At 43.5% G+C, this 20,749-nt stretch overlaps 1 protein-coding gene across 2 annotated transcripts; it reads right to left on the bottom strand.

Moving 5' to 3' along the window:
• Positions 1 to 8,491: 8,491 nt before the first annotated feature.
• CHRNB4 (cholinergic receptor nicotinic beta 4 subunit) lies at positions 8,492 to 19,948 on the bottom strand. 2 transcript variants are annotated; one of them, XM_058156165.1, is made up of 6 exons: positions 19,742 to 19,948; positions 16,090 to 16,235; positions 15,393 to 15,437; positions 13,059 to 13,168; positions 11,485 to 12,457; positions 8,492 to 9,896 (listed from the first exon to the last, which is right to left on the bottom strand). In XM_058156165.1, the coding sequence occupies exons 1-6, from the start codon at positions 19,794 to 19,796 to the stop codon at positions 9,756 to 9,758; spliced, it is 1,470 nt and encodes a 489-aa protein (XP_058012148.1). In that variant the 5' UTR covers positions 19,797 to 19,948; the 3' UTR covers positions 8,492 to 9,755. The 2 variants fall into 2 exon arrangements, with proteins under 2 accessions (XP_058012148.1, XP_058012146.1); XM_058156163.1 differs by lacking the exon at positions 19,742 to 19,948 and adding an exon at positions 19,369 to 19,439.
• Between the last annotated feature and the right edge of the window lie 801 nt (positions 19,949 to 20,749).

Here is a 20,749-nt window from a genome sequence, read left to right on the forward strand (position 1 = left end):
AAAACATACCACAAATTTTCCCTTGTACTGATCTGTGTATTATAAAATAATTCCCTCAACACTGTCAAACTATTTACTAAATCTGCACTACTATTAATCTTCTCATAGTTCCCATCAACAATCTCTTTCCACTTATGACTGTATGACTGTAACTTTGTTGCTGGCGATCCTTATGATTTATATTGATATATTGACCATCAATTGTGTTGTAAATGTGGTACCTTGATGAACGTATCTTTTCTTTTATGTACACTGAGAGCATATACACCAAGACAAATTCCTTGTGTGTCCAATCACACTTGGCCAAGAAAAAATTCTATTAAGCCTGCTAAGAAGACCCTGCACCGACCACTAGACCAGCTAGTGGATTCTACTCTTAAAGACCACACCTAGAATACTGCACCCAGTTTTGGTCACCACACTATAACAAAAATGTTGAGTCTCAAGAAAGTGTGCAGAGAGGAGCAACCAAGATGATTAGGGGACTGGAGGCTAAAACATATGAAGAACAGTTGCCAGAATTGGGTTTGTCTAATCTAGTGAAAAGAAGGACCAGGGGAGACAGGATAGCAGTTTTCCAAGGCACCCGAAGGCCAGATAAGGAATAATGGGTGGAAACTGATCAAGGAGAGATTCAACCTGGAAATAAGGAGGAATTTTCTGACAGTGAGAACAATCCACCCATGGAACATAAGTTGCCTTCGGAAGTTGTGGGAGCTTCATCACTGGAGGCTTTCAAAAGAGACCGGACTGCCATCTGTCATAAATGGTGTAGGGTCTCCTGCTTGGTTGGGGGGTTGGACTAGATGACCTACAAGGTCCCTTCCAACTCTGTTAATCTGCTTAATATTCTGTAGGCTTTGGTCTTGTTTCTACACCACTTATGAACCATACCTGGCGGGTATGCTGAGGGGTGGGAAAATACAGTACAGTACTTACAATAGTTCGTTTAGCAACTGTTTGAAGTTACAACGCCACTGGAAAAAGGGACTTATGACCGTTTTTCACACTTATGACAGTTGCAAACATCGCCATGGTCATGCGGTCAAATTCCAGATGCGACCTTCCCACAAGGAAAGTCAATTGGGATAGCCAGACCCACTTAAGATCCGTGTGGCTTAATTTCACAACTGTGGCGATTCTCTTAACGACTGTGGCAAGGAAGGCCGTAAAATGGGGCAGAGTGTTGAGGTGTTGGCTAAGTTGGTCACTTAGCCAACACCTCACTTAGCAACAGAAATTTGGGGCTCGGTTGTGGTCGTAAGTCGAGGACTTAACTATATGTCGCCTTTTAAAGCCAGTGGCCCAGTTTTTGGGTCATCCCTGGACTCTGTTGTATGCACAAGCAAGGCCTTTGCACCCAAGCCATGATTTTTCCCTTCCGCTATGCAGAAAATCTTCTCTGGAGATTAAATGAATCAATTTGCCATCCCAGCTTTTGCTCGGTGTTCCCTAAAACACCATCGCCATTACCAAAACCTAAATCAGAGAGAAGATTGGGATCAAAAACAATAGTCAAGAGATTATTATCCCGAAGGAATCCGGTAGCATATTTTCAGCTAATAGATTTTATCCAATGAGATCAGCTTCGGGGACCTACAGCTCCCTTCATCAGACGTATGGAATGGCTGAAGTCAGGTGTGGTTCCCGCCAAAGCTGCTGCTTTTTCATAAATTGTGTGTGCCTGAAAAAGGGCTATCGATCCTCTCCTGATTTTTGCCTATTGTTGACTAAGGCAGCTGGCTTCCTCCAATTATCCAGAAGGAGGGAGCGCTCCAATTTAATTTCCTTAATGTCGATGTGGCAGGCACCGAAAACACCATCTGCAGTTTGTGTTTGAGAGATGGAATTAATGTGAACCTGCTGTCGTGGGCTGAGAAGTGTTGCATTTGTTTGTGTGTTTTCTTTTTGCTCTCCCTGGTAAATTAAAACCTTGGGGAAAAAAGCAATCTAATTAAACAAACAAACCTTGGCAAAAACGGGCTAATTTGGCAAAAGGGATTTATTTTGTGTTAGGTAAACGGCCTCAATTTGGAACAGTACAACTCTATATTTGATCCATTTATATCTAGCATTAGAGTTTGTTTCTTGCATGAATGGGGCTTGCTTTGTTTCAAAAAAATAAATTCATCATAATAAAACATTTTGCATTATGCATCCTTGTATCACTAGAAGGCCCTCGCTAGCTTATCATATGTGGAGCATAGCCAGAGATGAAACAGTAGCTTGCCAATAGATTAAGCGTCTTTGCCTAATGTACATTTTCACAAGCAGATAATAATCCATGAAATGATTCAAAGACTTCATCAGAATTGCAGATAGATAGAAAGATGTTATAGATAGAGATGATAAATAGATAAAGATAATAGAGAGAGATGATAAAGATGAGAGAGAGAGAGAAAGACGATATAGCTAAAGAGAGAGAGGGAGAGATGCTAAAATGTGCATTAATACCTACTGAAATATTTAGCAATTGTCGCTATGCCACACCCAAAGGGAAGCCTGAATCAAAATCCTCTTGCAAGCTGAATCTGGGAAGGTTATAACTGGAAGAAATTCACTGAGGTGGGGTGGGGGGGGAGAGATCTAGGGCGGAAAGAAGAAAAAAGCAAAGAAGCAGGAAATATTCCGCTTCGTACCACTGTCAAGATGGAAAGACTAGGTACCCGTTGGCTTACATACACCAAGCCGTGTATGTAAGGTGCCATTCTGGAAGGGAGAGATGGAAGCTGCTTTTGGAAAGTTGTCTTGTATTTTCTCTTATGGATTGCACCAGTAGAGGCTGAACCAGTTTCATTGTATACATTATGTACAATGACAATAAAGACTACTACTACTACTACTACTACTAGTAGTAGTAGTAGTAGTAGAAGTACCGGTAGGAACTAAAAAGGAATTCTTATACAGGACCTCAGCTCCTCCACGCTTCAAAAGATTCTAGAGAAAACTGGCCCAGACAAGTCCAAAATTCTGAAGAATTTGAGTTGGTGGACTGATGGGAATTTATCTTCATCTGAAGCAACCTCCCCTGTTCCTCTGAGGACGTTTGCATGAGCAAATATGTTATTCAGATTCCGAACTGAGCTGGAAGGGACCCTGGAGGTCTTCTAGTTCAACCCCCTGCTCAATCACCCTGTTCCATTCCAGACAAGCGACTGTCCAGTCTTTTCTTAAAAATCTCCAGTGACCCACAACTTCTGGAAGGCAAGCTGTTCCCCTGGTTAATTGTTCTCACCGTTAGGAAGTTACTTTTTAATTCCAGACTGCTTCTCTCCTTGGTTAATTTCAAGGAGAGACTAATTATAATTATAAGTGAAGACTCGTAAAGTTATGATTTAAGACTTGTAAGTTATGACTGAAGATTTGGCTGCTGACATTTCCAAAACTTGGCTTTTGTTTTGCCATTTTTTGTCTAATCAGCAGGGCACTTCACAGTCTTAGAAGCATTTGGTTGTTTTCAAGAGCTGAAACAAACTTAACAGCTCTTGTAAAGTCAGGCACTTAGAAATATTTGCATCCCAGTTTGGCCAAGGAAAGAGGATTTCCAAATCTCAAGGTACAAATGGAATTTTAGGATTAATATAATCCTAAATATAACATTGTTTTAGCCTTTAAAATTACTCTTTTTATTCCACCCTTCTTATATGACCATAATAGATTTGAATTTGAGCCTATGTTTGGCTATGCTTATTGGGCTTTTAATAGCACGTTCTGTCTAATCCACAATAATTTAAGCAGCAAAAGAGTTTTATTAGATATTTCCATGCATTCTCTCTGTAGCAGCATTGAGCTTTCTTAGCCAAGAGACTAGAAAAAAAATGGTTTCAGGTGAACGGCATTTTCAGAGATTTTAAAGAGCTCAGTTTTTTAATTCAGGAAGGAAATTAAATGTGTTAGGAAAATTTGACGCAGCTCTTTCTCAATAACTAATGCTTAAACTATAAATATAAAAATAGCCACTTAAATTCATTTGGATGAAACTGAACACCTAATAGTGGCTAGGATGAAAGGTGGGGGGGGGCGGAGAAAGAAATAACCATTATTTAAAATTGCTTTAAAAATAATGTATTTAACTTATCCTCAATGTCATATGTGACCAATAACCCAGTCATCCTCTTTCAGACATTTGAATTCCATGAACTTTTACATTTTTCTATCTTACTTGGAAAAAAGAAAGTTGCAGTCTTCTCTTTGCTAGAAAAGTATTAAATTCTGGGTCACTTTGCATATATATTAAAATTCTGCAAAGACAACCTCTTAAGAGGCAAAATAGTCTATTTTCTGGGATGCGTAGAATTTTAACTTAAAGATTACTAATAGCCTCCAGGGACTCTTGTGAATATTAAATATTGCCTTTGACATAAAATGCTTTTTCATATTTGCCTGGTTTTTATCATATCTCTATTTCTTTACCCATTGAATGGAACTGACCGTTTACTGGCCAGATGTAAACGCTCGACTCCATTCAGTGGGTAGAGAAATCCAAATATCATTTTTTTAAAAAAAACAAGGCAAATTATCAGATTAGTGTTATAAAAAGGGAGAATTTCTTTACCCAGCCAGTTTACCTGTTGAGTTTATTTGAACACTCACTCTTCGCTGCAATTACTTTATCCGATTGGACTTCCTAACCAACATATTGTTGCTAAAATTTAAGGCTTCGCCGAAACAGCTGCTCTGCACCATCTCATTTCAACGTCCAAAGCCAGTCCCTAAACATTTGCAAGAATTGTAACCTCTGCTTTTCAAGACAAAAGGGAAGGGAGAAACACCACATACTACACCGGTGCGAACCCTGTGATTATTTAAAAGGTACCTCTAAGCTCTTGTGAAGGTCTTCCCCCACCCTCTCACCCTCAACCCAAACCACACAAAGAAGGCAAAGGCAGAAATCGCGCTCACCTTTCAAGACGAAGGAAAGCAATGCCATCAGCATGCCAGCCCGCCTCGCCATGGCGTTCTGAATTTGCCACTCAGCCGTAAACTCTTCTGGAAACAGAATCAGTGGGTGGCATTTTTACCCGCCGGGATTTTAAAGAGGGAAGGAAGGCTGAACTCAGAGGGAGGCACGCATTAGAAACGGGCAAGCATCAGCACTGGGGAACCACAGGGGTTGCCAGCTCCTCTCTTTCTCTCTAACGACAGCCCTGCCCCTTTGCTCACAGCCCCCAGCGAGGGACGGGGTGCTGGTTATCCACATGGCTGCATGGGCAGAAAAGGAGAGGCTTATTATACCTGTACGGCAGAAGCTGGGTTGCTTTGAAAGCCATGCAGGGCAGGATTAAACCCATCCTCTGAATTCCACGCCAAAGTTTTCTCTCTTCTCCACTCCATCCTCCTCCTCCCCCCCCCCTAAAAAAAAATAGGTCTGATGAAATGAAAACAGCATAATGGAATTATGGTTGCCGAGCTGGCTTGTCTTCAGATAAGATTTTTGGAGCAGACGTGGCTGGCAAAGCCTGTTAATGAATTAGCTTGGACCCTGGATGAGGACAATGATGAGTTACGGCTGGGACTTGGCGCTCGGACCAGCCTGTCAAGCCCAGGAGCCAAACAGCCCCCCATGGGAGCAGTTCCCATAAGCTGTTTTGTGGAAACGATTGGTGGCTGGGGAGTTGTGTGGGTGGGTGTGCGGAAAACAGAGAAGTCAATCCCCAATTTTCTCTTGGTGGGATTGGACAACTGTTTTGTCTGAAATGGTACAGAGTTTTCCTGCCTGAGCAAGGGGTTGGACTAGAAGACCTCCAAGGTCCCTTCCAACTCTATGATTCTGTTAATTGCAATTCCCTCACTCCAGAATGTTCGGGAATAGACGATTCTATGGGTCAGGTCTCTCCATATCTTTCTATGCCCTGCCTGGTTTCTTTTTAACGCTTATTCTTCCAAACAGAATTGCTTTCTCCAGTGAATTCCCACCCCCCTCATTCTGCATCCCCAAAATAAATGAAACACAATTTTGTGATTTTGACCCCGTAAATAGGTGTGCCCTATAATTGTCCTGTCCGATGAATTGATCAAATACATAGAAAAAGAAACATGGACTTAGTTTACCTTTACATGTCAATGAAAGAAATTTGTGTGTTGCCTTTGGCGTTCCTTGTTCCATTTTATTTATTCATTTATTTATTTTGAAGTGTGGTCCTTCTAGGTCAGCAAAATTGTACTGCGGTCTTTTGGCCTTAAAAAATGTGACCCTCTTTTATGAATGACCATCTCCAGCATTCTTAGTTACCTCTCTTAAAAGGCCGATCAATCTCTCTGTGTTTCTGACGTTTAAACACAAATTCAGCAATTAATGGGCAGGTTGACGGACTGCAGTTCTAAGTATAGGAATAGATGCCTATGTTCCTTTGTGCTTTGTGGGATGGACCGAATTGGAGAATGATTTTGTAGAATGAGAGTTGGGATTTGCGGAATGCTGCTTTACTTTCTAACCTCATCTTTTTTAGCAAATGAGTATTTTTGTCTAACCGTGTCAGCCAGGAAGGTAAAATCTTCCACCACCACAAAAGCAGCGTGTCTCCCGTTATTGCAGCTGTTGATTTGCTCTTCTTGCTTTGCAAGTGTTGATAACGGATTTACCTGGAGGAAAGTTCATGATCTCACGGTGTGTCGTGTCCCAGTCCCCCTCCGACGGCCGGGTCTGGGAAGTCTGTATCAAATGTGGCCACGAAGCCTCTGCAGCTTTGCCAAATTCCTGTCAGAGTTCTCAGGGCAGGCAGGAATCCAAGGTGTGACTTCAGCAAACCAGATGAGACTTTGCTTGACTCAAGGAATGCCAAAAAGCAGATCCTTTATATAGGCCATGGGGTGTGGCTCCATGACTCAGCACTTATCCAGGCCTGCCCCTCCCTTCCTTTTGCTGACGTCGCCTCTCCATTCTCCGGAAGCGGGGATCCGTTCACTGTGACTTTCCGTCCTCCTGATCTGCTGCCGGCAATTCTAGCACGTGGCTGGCTTCGTGCTCACATGCTGTAGGAGGGAGGTTTGTTTGCTCATTCTGTCCGGGCATGGTGCCAGGGCTGGGGACTGGAGGCATGCCAGGCCGTTCCTCTTCATTATCAGACTCTGGCTCAGATAGCAGGAGATGGGAGGGGCCTGGCTGAGGAGAGGAGGGCGGGCGAGGCACAACACGGTGCTTTTTGTGCATTTATTTTTTGAGAACCTCATATCCCATGGCTTTGGCTCCTACAAATCAGAACCCAAGCAGCTGTTTTTAGGAAAAGGTACGGGGAGAACCGGTCACAGATTTAAGTCACTTCACGATAGACCCTGAGCTGGAAGGGAATGTGAAGTTTGCGAGTTGATTCTCCTGCTACGCTAAGCTATAAGATACCTTGCTTGTGCCTTAGAACTTGCCTATTGTGGTTTATAAGCCATGGTGTTTGGATGATGAATGTGATACGGTTCTGTCAAACCACCAGTGAAAAACGCTCATGGTTTTAAGCACAACATACAAGCCAAACCTGAACGTGGAAATCCTGCATTGGGGAATGATTTTCAGATAGTCCTTAACTAATGACTATAGTTGGGATCACGTGAACTCGGGGGCACAGTGATGGTTGTAAGTACGAGGATCGGTCACGTCAATTTTTTTTCCAGTGCTGTTCTAATGTTGAATAGTCACTCAGCGAGTGGTCTTAAGTCAAGGACTTCTTGCCTACTCACTGAGCGCATATACTGTATTGGAAAAATTTTCTTTGTGACAGTGATATATCGACCAATGAAGTAAATATTAGAAATGCTGTTGAGATAGTGCTGATTTCCAGGTCTTCCTTATGCTGGAGCAACTAAAATTGCACCCTTTAATCGCTTTTACACTTAGTAGCCTACAGCCGTGGGGTGAAATCTACTTACCTTCCCTACCGGTTCAGAAGTGCACATGTGGTACGCAAAACCTTCTGCACATGTGCAAAAGGTAAAAAACACATTTTTTACCATCCAGGCTGGTGGGCGGAGCTTCGCTCTGCCATCACTACTGGATCGCCAAACTACCGGCCACAATCGCTACCGGATCATGAGATCCGGTCAAAACCAGGAGCATTTCCCCCCTGCTACAGCCTCATTGATCAGAATAGGTCAGGATTCCATTTTGCCCAATCTTGAGAATGAATGAATGAGTGTGTGTGTGTGTATCTGGATGGAGCTGAGTGTTTACTGGCCAGATGCCTTTCCTGTCGCCAATGCAGAGTTTTGTTCAGTAGATATATTCTCATTGTGCCCAGGGAGAGAAATATCTGCTCTACCTCGGTTCGAACTCACAGCCTCCTGATTGTGAGGCGAGAGCTCCACCTCTAGGCCACCGCACCACCTCCCAATCTTAAATATATGGTACTACTTAAACCTTGGGGAAGGAGGAAGTATATATCTGTAGCACGATGCACGTACCAGTTTTTAAAATGGAAAGGGGAAAAAATGGAACAACAGGAAGCGACATGAACCATAACAAAACCTCTCCCACACAAAATGCTTAAATAAAATACTCTTTTAATACACAATCCTTGGGCATTGAATGGCATGCCTCTACATGTCACCACCTTCCGTGGCTACAGCTGACCCCAACAAAACCTGTTAATGTGGTTTCATACATTTCAGAACTACTAGATCCATCCTCCACAGTCACATTATTTTCTTCCCCTGGGCTCCCTTTCCCTACATGAATGCTTTAGCCAAAACTCTTGGATCATTACTCTGAACATGCATAGAATAAGAGTGTGCGAACATGTCTACAGCCCTCTCCCATAAATGGTCAATCGTGTTTTACTGTCACTAGGATGAGCTACTCTGAGTTGAATCTTTCCCACCTTCAGCTTCGTGATATCTGCAGACAACAAAGCCCAGGCTACCAATCATCTCTTTTAGGAATGCCTCATAGGGATTTTTTTTTATATCTTCTTAATCTAAAGATACAGCCTTATAACCACCCGAAATCTGGATGGATTCTCTAGGCTCTCAATTTTTCAGGAAGAACTTAAAACCACCTTCAGAAAAGGACCCCTTTCAAAACCAGAGAAAGGAGTCGAATGGCCCAAATATCAGTTGGGTTGTCTGCAAACTTTTGTGGGGATCAACAATGAAAGAGGGAAAAAAAAAAGATATTTTAGATGGGTCAATTCAGGTCTTTGATGCCCAAGGTTCTTGGTTCTGCAGGAGAACGGTTTTGTTGCTTCATGTTTTTCAGGGAATTCTGGAAGGAATGGAGGTTGGGGAGCTGACCCTCTTTAGATGTCTGGATCAGGCGGTCAGGATCATACAGTACTTAGTAAGGAAAACCATCTAGTCTGAAAATAATTCTTTTCCTTGCTTTTCCCCTTTAAAGTTGTCCACGAAACTAAATGAAAACCAGGGTTGTGCGTCCCTTGCACAACCTACGTTTTGGCCAGCCCATCACAACTCCCTAGCAGAACACTGCAGAACCAGCTGAGGAAGAGTGCTTTAATAAATAAAAAAAAATAACAGTGGTACAATTTTTTTCTCCCCGGAAAAGCCAAACCAAAACAGTTAATTTAAGAGTTCCGGCTAAAAGGGAATCATAGAAGTCCTTCCAACCTATTCTTGGGTCTTCTCAGTAACGATGTTGCACAGATTATTCATTTTCAACTGGGAAGGAGCAGTAAAAAAAAAAAAACAATAACAAAAAAACAAATAAACAAACACACTCAAGATCTGAATAAAGAAACTTGAAATTGAAATTGTGGAACTCGGAACTTCCCATCCTGTGAACAAGCACTCTTTGGAGTTAGATTCCGCTCAGGTTATGGGCTCATGGCAGGCAGGTGGTTTTGAAAAAGGGGCTGCAGGAATAATCCAGTGGTCCCCAACACACACACAAAGACAAATATCCAGAGGAAGAGCCTGTCCACCACCATGGCCACGTATTTCCAGTCTTCAATGACCTGGAGAAACAAACCAATTAAATATCTTTAATAAACTGTCCGTTGCGACATCTTCATCTCCTTCCCCAACCCAGCTTGTTTTTGGTCAATAGTCCTCAGTGGCTTCCTGTTTGCAATTCAAGAAACACACACACACACACACACACACAAATGAACTGGGGAGGTGAAGGCTAAAAAAATGGGTAGAAACAACTATTTCAAATACACACACACACACTATGGGTTGGGTAGAAAAAAGGGGGGACCACCATAACTCCCACAACCCCTCAATACACACACACACACACACACACACACATATATGTTTTCTGAGGTTTTTGCGGGTGTTTGTATGTAGGTCTTTGGTTATTCGGGTTTTCTCCCGCATAAAATTGGAAGTGTTTTGGTGACGTTTCGACGAAGTCTGAAGATGACAAATGAGACTTTGTCGAAACATCGCCAAGACACTTCCAATTTTACGTGGGAGAAAACCCGAATAACCAAAGACACACACACACACACACATATATATATATAGGTCCTTGGCTATTCGGGTTCTCTCCCGTGTAAAATTGGAAGTGTCTTGGCGACGTTTCGACGAAGTCTCATTCGTCATCTTCAGGCTTCAGCTTCGTGCTTCTTGCTCCCAGAAGCACGGCTGAAGCCTGAAGATGACGAATGAGACTTCGTCGAAACGTCGCCAAGACACTTCCAATTTTACGCGGGAGAGAACCCGAATAGCCAAGGACCTACATGCAAACACCCGCGAAAACCTCAGAAAACAAATATATATATATATATATATATATATATATATATATATATATATATATATGAATGAATGAATGAAGTGGGGATTTTATATATAGGGACTGAGCTTGATAATTGTGGAATTTTGTGGTTCAATAAAAAACACAAACCAAAAAAAACCAACCCTGAATTCTTGGCATTTTCTTCCTGCAGAAACGTTTGTCAACACTTTACAGTGAGAAGCTGCCTTTTAAAAAAAATAAAAGTTGACAAGATAATAATGCAGCTGTTCTTACTGAAGAGTGGGAAGCTGGGGTTGTCAACCCTTTTATTCTCAAGCAAGCTGGGTTAGTTGCGGGGTTCCCCCCCCTCCCCTCCCCCTCCAATGAGTGTTAATTAGGCGTAACTAAAAACTAAGGAGAAATTTCCTGACTGTGAGGACAATTAATCAGTTGCCTCCAGAAAATGTGGGTGCTCCATCACCAGAAGCTTTTAAGAAGAGACCGGTCAGCCATTTGTCCAGAATGATACAGGGTTGGGCTAGAAGACCTCCGAGGTCCCTTCCAACCCTGTGATTCCATATTTCAAGAGTAAGCCACCTCTTCCTCCCAAGAGGGCATGTTTGACAAGAATTCAGAAGAGCCAAGGATTGATTTACTACAACATTTTGTCAAGAGATGCCCCTTGCAGTCATCTCCATCGTAGCCGATCTATCCACCAAGCAACCCAATACACATCCCTCAAAATGAGGGAGCGTCTCCTTATTTTCCTTCTGCGCCAGAGAACAAATGTCTCAAGCTCCAGGGAGAAAGGAAATTCTAGGAGTTTCGGAGTGGGAAGAACGCTTTGTGTCACTTACGCTCTCATTGTTGTCCTCGCTCCTCATATGGTCCGCTATAAAGCTGACTCCCTCAATTGCTTCTTGGACCTCGGGAGAAAACTTGACGGAGGATCGTAACCTCAGGTCTTGATGGCTGCCGACGTGATCAGGGTTGTCTGTCAGTTTCACGTTGTATCTTTGGCCCGCCGCTGCATTCACAAAGTAAGTACAATCCTTGTATGTGCTGGAGAAATCTGAAGGTGAAGGCTCTGCTTTGTTCTTCTTGCGGTTGGCCAACCGTTGGCTCGCCGACTGGTTGTGCGGTCTCCTCATGAAGAGGAAGCTCGGCAGCCTCTGAAGGAAGACCACCTTGACCCACGGAGGCATCGCATGAGTGCTGGGAGACCTGTGGTGGACGTTCAGCACACAGACGCTGGTCACAATCGAGAAGGTCACCAGCACCATGGTGAACATCAGATACTTCCCAATCAGCGGAACGTCCAGAGAAGTTGGAGGGACGATTTTAGAAATCAGGAGCAGGAAAACAGTCAAAGCAAGCAGGACAGAGATGCACAAGGTCATCTTCTCGCCGCAATCCGATGGCAGGTAAAACACCAAGATAGCCAAGGATGTGATCAACACGCAAGGTATGATGAGGTTGATGGTATAGAAAAGAGGCTTCCTTTTGATGATGAAGTCGTATGTCACATCCACGTAGTTTGGATCCGAAGGGTTTTCAGTTCTTCGACCTGGGAGGGCCACAATGTCCCACTCCCCGCTGGGCGTGAAGTCATCCATACTGGCCGAGCCAGTCTTCAATATCATATCAATTTCAGAGTGGTCGTAAGTCCAAGAGCGGAATTTGAGAGTGCAGTTCTGTTGGTCGAAGGGAAAATGCTTCACTTCAATCTTGCAGGCACTTTTGTAAATGGCCGGCGGCATCCACAACATGCTTCCGTTGTGCTGAACAATCACATTTGTGTAGACGGAGACTTCGTAGGTGCCATCAGCGCTAACGAAACCCAAAAGGAAAACCGTAAAAAAAGAAAAATACGATTTTTAGTTATTTATTTAACAACAACAACAACAAAAAGATGGGCTGCCACAATCCATATTGACTCGACGCTGCTGAATGTATCAAGGCTCGCCCAAACCTGGCAACTTTAAGACTTGTGGACTTCAACTCCCAGAATTCCCTAGCCAGCCATCCTCAGCCAGACTGGAGAATACTGGGAGTTGAAATCCACAAGTCTTAAATGCTGCCAAGTGTGGAGAGCCCACCTAGACTATATCATGGATGTTAAAACGAGTTTACAGCTGGTGTCAACCTTTTAATGCTATGAATGCCCTCCTGAGGGGAACATCCATTTATAATTAAGTAACGGAAACAATTTAGGACTGAACACTTTCTCCCAGACCAACAATTCTGCAATCGGCAAAGTGTATTCCATTAGGAAGCCCAAGAAATAAATAAACACCTAGTTTGGTTCAAAAAATGACTGTCTTGAACATCGATTCCAAACAGCATTCTTTTTCAATCTTAGTCTCTCTTGGCATCAAGCAGAAGAGACGCCCCATGCACAATCTTAGCTTATGAAGAGACACCGACTTACTTATTGTACAGTACAATGTCCGGGAGCCACACTTTCTTAGCCGGTATCCTGAGTTTGTTGATGCCTTCGTATTCGGACGGTTCCCAGGCCAAGCGATAATCTGTCCATTCCTTAAAAGCAGCGCATAACAACATTTTTCAGTCACTTTGCACAACATTCAGACAAGTCCAGAAATATTTTACAAGAAGAGTTCTCCATTCCTCTGAAAACAACAAAATACCCTATCCCACCAGACTTGAAATCCTAGGCTTAGAAAACTTGGAACTCCGTCACCTTCGACAAGACCTAAGCTTAACTCACAGAATCATCTATTGTAATGTCCTTCCTGTTAAAGACTACTTCAACTTTAATTGCAATAATACTAGAGCAATAATACTAGAGCAACTGATAGATTTAAACTTAATGTCAACCGCTTTAATTTAGATTGCAGAAAATATGACTTCTATAACAGAATCATCAGTGCTTGGAATACTTTACCTGACTCTGTGGTCTCTTCCCATAATCCTAAAAGTTTTATCCAAAAACTTTCTACTATTGACCTCACCCCATTCCTAAGAGGACCATAAAGGGCGTGCATAAGCGCACAAACGTGCCTACCGTTCCTGTCCTATTGTTTTTTCTTTTCTCCTTCCTATATATATGCTTATACCTCCTTATATTTACCCATATATGTGTTTATTTACTATATAATCTTTTTGTATGATACCTACATATATTGTTGTGACAAAAATAAATAAATAAAATAAATAAATAAAATAAAGTTTGGCTTGGTTGCAACCTTCTAACAAGTTCAGGGAAGGCATCGGCTTTTGGGAATCGCAGCCGCCCTACCCTCAAATGCTGCATGCAGCATGACTGATGTGGTATTTAAGGAGAGGGTTAAATGCCTCACCTTCCCATCGACAAAATCCCATATCAGTCGAAGCAGTTTCATCATGGATGGATTGAGTCACGGCAGTTCGGGAAAGCTGAAGCCTTCGATTAAATTGTCAGGTTTAAAAGATGCTATCAGAGGCATTCTTTCTAGATTATCGCAGCTTTTTGCTGGTGGAGGCACAAATTGCTAACCATTTGGGGCTGAGGTGTGTGTGTGTGTGTGTGTGGTTGGTGGTGCTGGTTTGTTTTAATCATACCTACAGTACCAAACATAAAAGTTATATTTGGCAAAAGCTGACTCCTGATTTAAAAAAAAAAAAGAATTAGAAATAGGGGTGGCAGAACTTCCCAGCTGTCGTCTAGTATTCTCATGTGAGATTGTCCGTTACCAGAGAAGGGGAAAAAACCTCCACCACCATTTCCAGTTTGGATGGTCTGTGGCAAGGATGAAATCCAGCAGGTTCTGACAGGTTCTGGAGAACCGGAGCGGAAATTTTGAGTAGTTTAGAGAGCCAATAGCGGAAATTTTGAACAGTTCGGAGAACCAGCAAATACCACCGCTGGCTGGCCCCAGAGTGGAGAGGGAATGGGGATTTTATAATAATATAATAATAATAATAATAATATCAGAGTTGGAAGGGACCTTGGAGGTCTTCTAGTCCAACTCCCTGCCTAGGCAGGAAACCCTGCACCACTTCTGACAAATGGCTATCCAACATTTTCTTTAAAATTTCCAGTGTTGGAGCATTCACAACTTCTGCAGGCAAGTTGTTCCACTGATTAATTGTTCTAACTGTCAGGAAATTTCTCCTTAGTTCTAGGTTGCTTCTCTCCTTGATCAGTTTCCACCCATTGCTTCTTGTTCTACCCTCAGGTGCTTTGGAGAATAGTTTGACTCTCTCTTCTTTGTGGCAGCCCCTGAGATATTGGAAGACTGCTATCCTGTCTCCCCTGGTCCTTCTTTTCATTAAACTAGGCATACCGAGTTCCTGCAACCGTTCTTCATACGTTTTAGCCTCCAGTCCCCTAATAATCTTTGTCGCTCTTCTCTGCACTCTTTCTAGAGTCTCAACATCCTTTTTACAACGTGGCGACCAAAACTGAATGCAATATTTTGCAGTATCCTTCCCCAGGAGCGGGGTGGGGAATGGGGATTTTGCAGTATCCTTCCCCCAGGAGTGGGAAGGGAATGGGGATTTTGCAGTATCCTTCCCCTGCAACACCCACCAAGCCACGCCCACCAAGCCACGTCCACAGAACCGGTAGTAAAAAAAAAATTGGATTTCACCACTGGTCTGTGGCATTCGTTGAAAACTCCTGGGAGAGAAATTTCAGATCTACTGTTAGAAGGTCAAATATAAATTCCTTGAAAGACCATTCTCAAAGAGATGGCTCTGCAGCCAGAAAGTATACAATTCAGAGTTCTTAGAAATCTTGGAGATACCCGTCGACATTCACCTGGTTGAGCCAGACATTGGTGGTCATTATTTGTTCCCGTTCGTTCTGAAGGAGAAAAGAAACAGAGATCACACCATTATCCTGGGTTCTGAAGACCGAAGCCCAGGCAGGGGGTTGGAACATAAATTTAAAAAATGAAACACAAATTTAAAAAAAAATATATCCAATGCTGGATGAGAGTGTTATCATGGACTCAGGGTTTCTCCACCTTGACAATGTTAAGATGTGTGGACACCAACTCCCAGAATTCCCCAGCTAGGGGATTCTGGGAGTTGATGTCCATACATTTTAAATTTTGCTAAGATTAGAAACACTACTCTAGAATTACAGTTTGGGAGACATGCAGTAGTATCTCACGTTACCCCCACCAAGCGTGTATAGGCCTAGCACACTAAAGCTTTTTACAGCTACATTTAAAAATGCAGAACTAAAAGTTGCAAGGAGTATCCCCTGGAATTTAAAAGCAGTACAGGAAATAAACTGGCAAACGGAGAAAAGTGAGGGCTAAGTGACCATTTTATTGACGCGTCCGTCCTTTCGTTTGCATGCCTTCAGTTCCTTGAAATGGACCCTTTTGTTTGTTGTTTTATGATAGAAAAAAATTGTGTACATGCACACACACACATGCTGCTCTATGGCTGTAATACTACTACTATGACTTTATAGTTTGAAAGCAGAAAGGGTTCTCCACACCCACCACATTGATAAGCTGGGACAGAATAACCTGCAATTCTATCACAACTAACTGTGAAGAGTTGAAGGCTGGGCGAATTAAGTTGTTGTAGCGTGAAGCGTTGAGGAGATGGTTCATTAACTTCTCTTCAGCGTCAGCCGTCTCACTTCCTGTAAAGTAGGAAAGAAAGAACTGGGTCACAGAAGGGAGGCAGAAGCCTATCCTTGATAAACCCACCATTCAACCCAGGAGAGCCCTACGGAAAGTTGGCCAACTCTTCGTTGGCCAAAGAGGACAAGCCAGCTGAGAATGTGACTATTTCCTGGAGTAACTCATAAGTCTTCTTTCTTGCTTCTCCTTAGAATTAGAAAAGTGTTCCAGAACGTTGATAGGCTATTGGTTCCTTTCCAGGTTAGCATCTAAACTAGCATCTTAACCAGGGGTCTCTAACCTTGGCAGCTTTAAGCCTGGAAGACTTCAACTCCCAGAATTCTGGGAGTTGAAGTCCTCCAGGCTTAAAGTTGCCAAGGTTGGAAACCCCTGATCTAAACTATGCAATCTGATTTGGAAGGGACCTTAGAGGTCTTCTGTTCCCATCCCATGCTCAAGCAGGAGACCTTATCTACCATTCTGGATGTCTGTCCAATCTCTTTTTGTTGTGCATATTTTTTCCAGTTTGGCCTTGATCTGTTGGGTGTCCCCAGCCAATTCTGGCTTATATATCCATGGCTAATGGTTCCATCCATCATATGAGCTCTACTCATTGGGGTTAGCAGACTGAGGGCAAGCAATGGCTATAGCTTGTATTAGAAATACGCCTAAAAAATACCTGGTGGTGGGCCTAGGAAAGTTTAATTTGAAAGTTGATTTGGAAATCTCTTTGAATGCTTTCGTTACCCTCCTCTTCTCTTTTTCCCTCTGTCCATTTAAAAGGGCTCCAAATTAATGAGCTCAGATCCTAAATGAGCAATGATCCCATCCTATTCTAGCGTCTGGGGTAACTTTGCCCTTATTTTGTGACTGCGATCCACTAGATGTCAGCAGACGGTCTGCACAAATCCATTTGCGAGGCTCATGTGTTTGTGTGCAGAAAACCGTTCCTTCCGTGTTTTCAAAAACTCATCCTTTCCCATCAATTTTAAGAATCATTGATCCTAACCAAATTAAATACTGAGCACATGATGCGTTAAACAGTCAGATTCACAACACTCTGGTCGCTTTTATGTGTTCTTCCTAAAGGCCAGTCTGCTCGCAGTAAAAAAAAAAGAAAAAGACAATAAAATTATCTTACTGCTTTTCCCCTCTCTCTTGTCTCCATAAATAGATGTGGCCAGTACAGTTTTGCACCTTGTCTGTTAAATTATTTTACATTGAACCAAGAGTACATGCTGTCTGAAAGGCCTAGAGAACCCAAGTGGCTGGTTTAAAAAAGAGGGGGGGAGAGGGAGGGAGGGAGAGAGAGAGGAAGAGGGAGGAAGATGGAGAGAGAAGGAGGGTGGGAGAGGGAAAAAGGGGGTGGGGGGGGGGGAGGGAGAGGGGAACAGAAGAAGAGGAATCCAATTGGCTGGTTTAAAAAAGAGAGTGAGAGGGAGATAAGGAGAGAGAGGGAAGGAGAGAGAGGGAGGAAGGGAGGGAGAGAGGGAAGGGAATGGAAGGAAAGGAATCCAGCTATGAGTGATTTAGTAAGCCACCCGCCAAACGATATGGGCAGCTTATGCGCTGTGACTCCAACAGCTGGTTTATTTTCTGCAGCAGTCCCACAGCCAAGTTGCTTCTCTAATAATTGTGGGGGGTTGGGGGGGAGGAAAAGTCACGCGTCAAAGAGAGCACTTTAAAGCGAGTACCACTTTGGAAATAGGATTGATTTCTTTGCAGGGTAGCTGGCAAACAAACTTGCAGAGCCTTGCAATATCGTCTCCACTCAAAAGGAAGCCCATTCTTCTCTGTCCTCCTGGACTGGTTAATGCCAGGTTCCTGCAGATAATCAGACGGATTGCATCACTCTTCCTCAAGCCGGAAGCCATCGGGGTGGGCTCGGAACACGAACCCCATCGTCCCCAGGCAGCAAACACCATGTCGACTGGAAGTGATGGGAGCTGTAGTCCAAAGATGTCTGGAAGCCGCCCAGTGGGAGAAGGCTGGTTTATCTCAGCATGGTCTCTCTCTCCCTCTAGAAGCCCACAGGGCTGTACAAATGCTTTGCACCAATTCTGCCTTCTGTCCACAAATCTATCTTGAAATTTCCGCTGAGTTGCACAATTGGGGGACTGAAACGTTCAGTTTAATTGTCGACATTCTGGATCCTTTTCCAGTCTCCGACTTTCTTTAGCTTCTGTCTGAAACACTGTTTTGGAAACATCCTGCACACCCTTTGGGTCTGTTTGTTTTTTAGCTACTCCTAATAGAAACATTGCCTACTTACAGATTTTGGAATTTTTGCCTTGAAGAACCGACATAGTAACGGCTGTCTTTTCTATTCCGCCCCCCTCCTAGAAACCTGTGTATCATTTCAGTTTTTCTAACCCCAGTAAAGTAAAAGGAGGAAAGGTTGAAAATATTGTAGGCATAGTTTTCTCCTCTGTTATTGAATGTGAACGGTTCTGATTTATCGAAATCCTCTGAAAAACGTGACTTGCTCCTGACACCAAAGTAAATTCTATACGCTAGGGCACTCTAGACCTACAGCAAAAAGGCAGCATTGGAAACTAGTAAGTTCTAAGCGGAACAAAGATCCTTACCTTACAATCCCCCCTCCCCACTTAACATAGCCAAAGAGAGAGAAGTGGGGGGGGAAACAACTTCAAAGCCAAAGCTGGAGGTCCCATTTTTAAATCTGGCCTCTGACCTTGCTCCTTCCACCCATTCCTCTTGAAATGCTTCTCGTGGTGGACCTCCAAAACTAGCCATGGGGGTAAGAAATCTTGGAAAAGGGGGGTTAGCCACAATAGAAAGAGTCAAGTCGTGAAAACCAGAGAGATAGACGGCGTGGCCTTAACGAAGCACCCTTCCGTTTACCAGCCAGTTTGGCATGATTTCAATTAACGGTTATGAAATCACATTCCCCGACTAATCAGTCTTTATTTGCCGGATGTGCTGCCAATTTATGCCAGCCTAAGCAGTCTCTACGACGGTACCAGCAGGAGACATAGGGAAGGAAGAGCCGTTTGTGCCTCGGCCGCTCTTCACGTGCCCGCCTGCCTTTTTGTAAACCACTTTTTAAAGCATCGGTGAAAAGCCCAAAGAAAGGGCAACCAGAATCTGCTCCCAGTAAACCTCCAAGCGGACAAACCCCCAAACAGTTACCTTGCCACATAAGCGTCCCGTCCTGGATATATTCTTTGCTATCCCTGATCAAAAGAAACATCTGCAGCAAAAACCAGTTTGGCTGTTGAACTGTGACAGTGGGCGGATCTTGCTTGAAACCCCAAAAGATGTCAACACACAACACCAACTTCCTTCAACTTTCACATCTTGCTAAAACACTGCGGGCCCTCCGCCCCCCCCCCCCATCCCCACCATACCTCTTTTTCTCAAGGGATAATTTTCCTAGCAAACGAGGGACTTTTTTTTTTTAAATGAGGATGAGGAGGGTCTGCTTTTCTTGCTAAAAGTCTGCTTCCCAGCTTTTCAAAAAAGCTTTTCTTTTCAAGAGTACAGAAGGAGAAAGGCTACTCACCGTTCACAGCAAAGGAAAGCACAGCCAAGACAAAAAACTGGTTCGTATTCCTCATGGCAAAACCCCCGCCCACCCCCCAGAGTTAAAACACTGTTGATTCCAAAACACACACACACACACACACCCCAATTGTGTGGAGGAGGAGAAGAAGAAGAGAACAGGAGTTGCGAGGGCAGGACAGGCGTGAAGGAATCAAAGCGAAAGAGAGCTGGGAAGCAGCTCGGAGCTGCAAAGGGTTTCTGTGTAGGACCCAGCAGGTTCTTCCAAGAAGGGGGCGGTGCTTCCCCTGGGGGCCCCTCCCTCTTTGCAGCTGTTTAAAGACAAGGGGAAGGAACACCAGTCTGGATCAATTCAGGATCAAGGGGGGGATCTCTTTAGGGGGGCAACATTTCCCAGGGACTCACAGGCATGTAAAGAGTATCTTCTAAACGTGGCTGCACTAGAGACACCGTCCAGATTTTGCAATACTGATGGAGGGGGTGGGGGGGAATGCCATACACATTTTGCAATTCCAATGGAGAAGGATGGCTGGGCAGCTGTGAGCTGAGCAAAGCCTGAGAGAGAACTTCATTGGAAAAGCATCTGCTAAAGTGTCAAGAGTTCTGCTGATTATCTATCCTAGAATCCACAAATGGAACAGCGGCCAGGAGGACGTAAACAACTCCGTCTACATTGGCATGAAGGAAGAGGAGTAAAGAATAGAATAGAAGAACAGAGTTGGAAGGGACCTTGGAGGTCTTCTAGTCTAACTCCCTGCTCAAGCAGGAAACCCTACACCACTTCAGACAAATGGTTGTCCAATCTCTTCTTAAAAACTTCCAGTGTTGGAGCATCCACAACTTCTGGAGGCAAGTTGTTCCACTGATGAATTGTTCTCACTGTCAGGAAATTTCTCCTTAGTTGCTTCTCTCCTTGATTAGTTTCCACCCATTGCTTCTTGTCCTGCCTTCAGATGCTTTGGAGAATAGCTTGACTCCCTCTTCTTTGTGGCAGCCCCTGAGATATTTG

Source organism: Ahaetulla prasina, chromosome 13 (assembly GCF_028640845.1).
Source record: "Ahaetulla prasina isolate Xishuangbanna chromosome 13, ASM2864084v1, whole genome shotgun sequence".
NCBI lineage: Eukaryota > Metazoa > Chordata > Lepidosauria > Squamata > Colubridae > Ahaetulla > Ahaetulla prasina.

Excerpts from the sequence above, each read along its gene's own strand:
- CHRNB4 (XM_058156163.1), bottom strand. The coding sequence starts at position 19,429 with ATGTTTCTTTTGATCAGGGATAGCAAAGAATATATCCAGGACGGGACG. Across the intron at positions 15,438-16,089 it reads TGTCCCAGCTTATCAATGTG|AACGAACGGGAACAAATAAT; the intron begins GTGGGTGTGGAG and ends TTTCTCCTTCAG. Across the intron at positions 13,169-15,392 it reads CCAATGTCTGGCTCAACCAG|GAATGGACAGATTATCGCTT; the intron begins GTGAATGTCGAC and ends GCTGCTTTTAAG.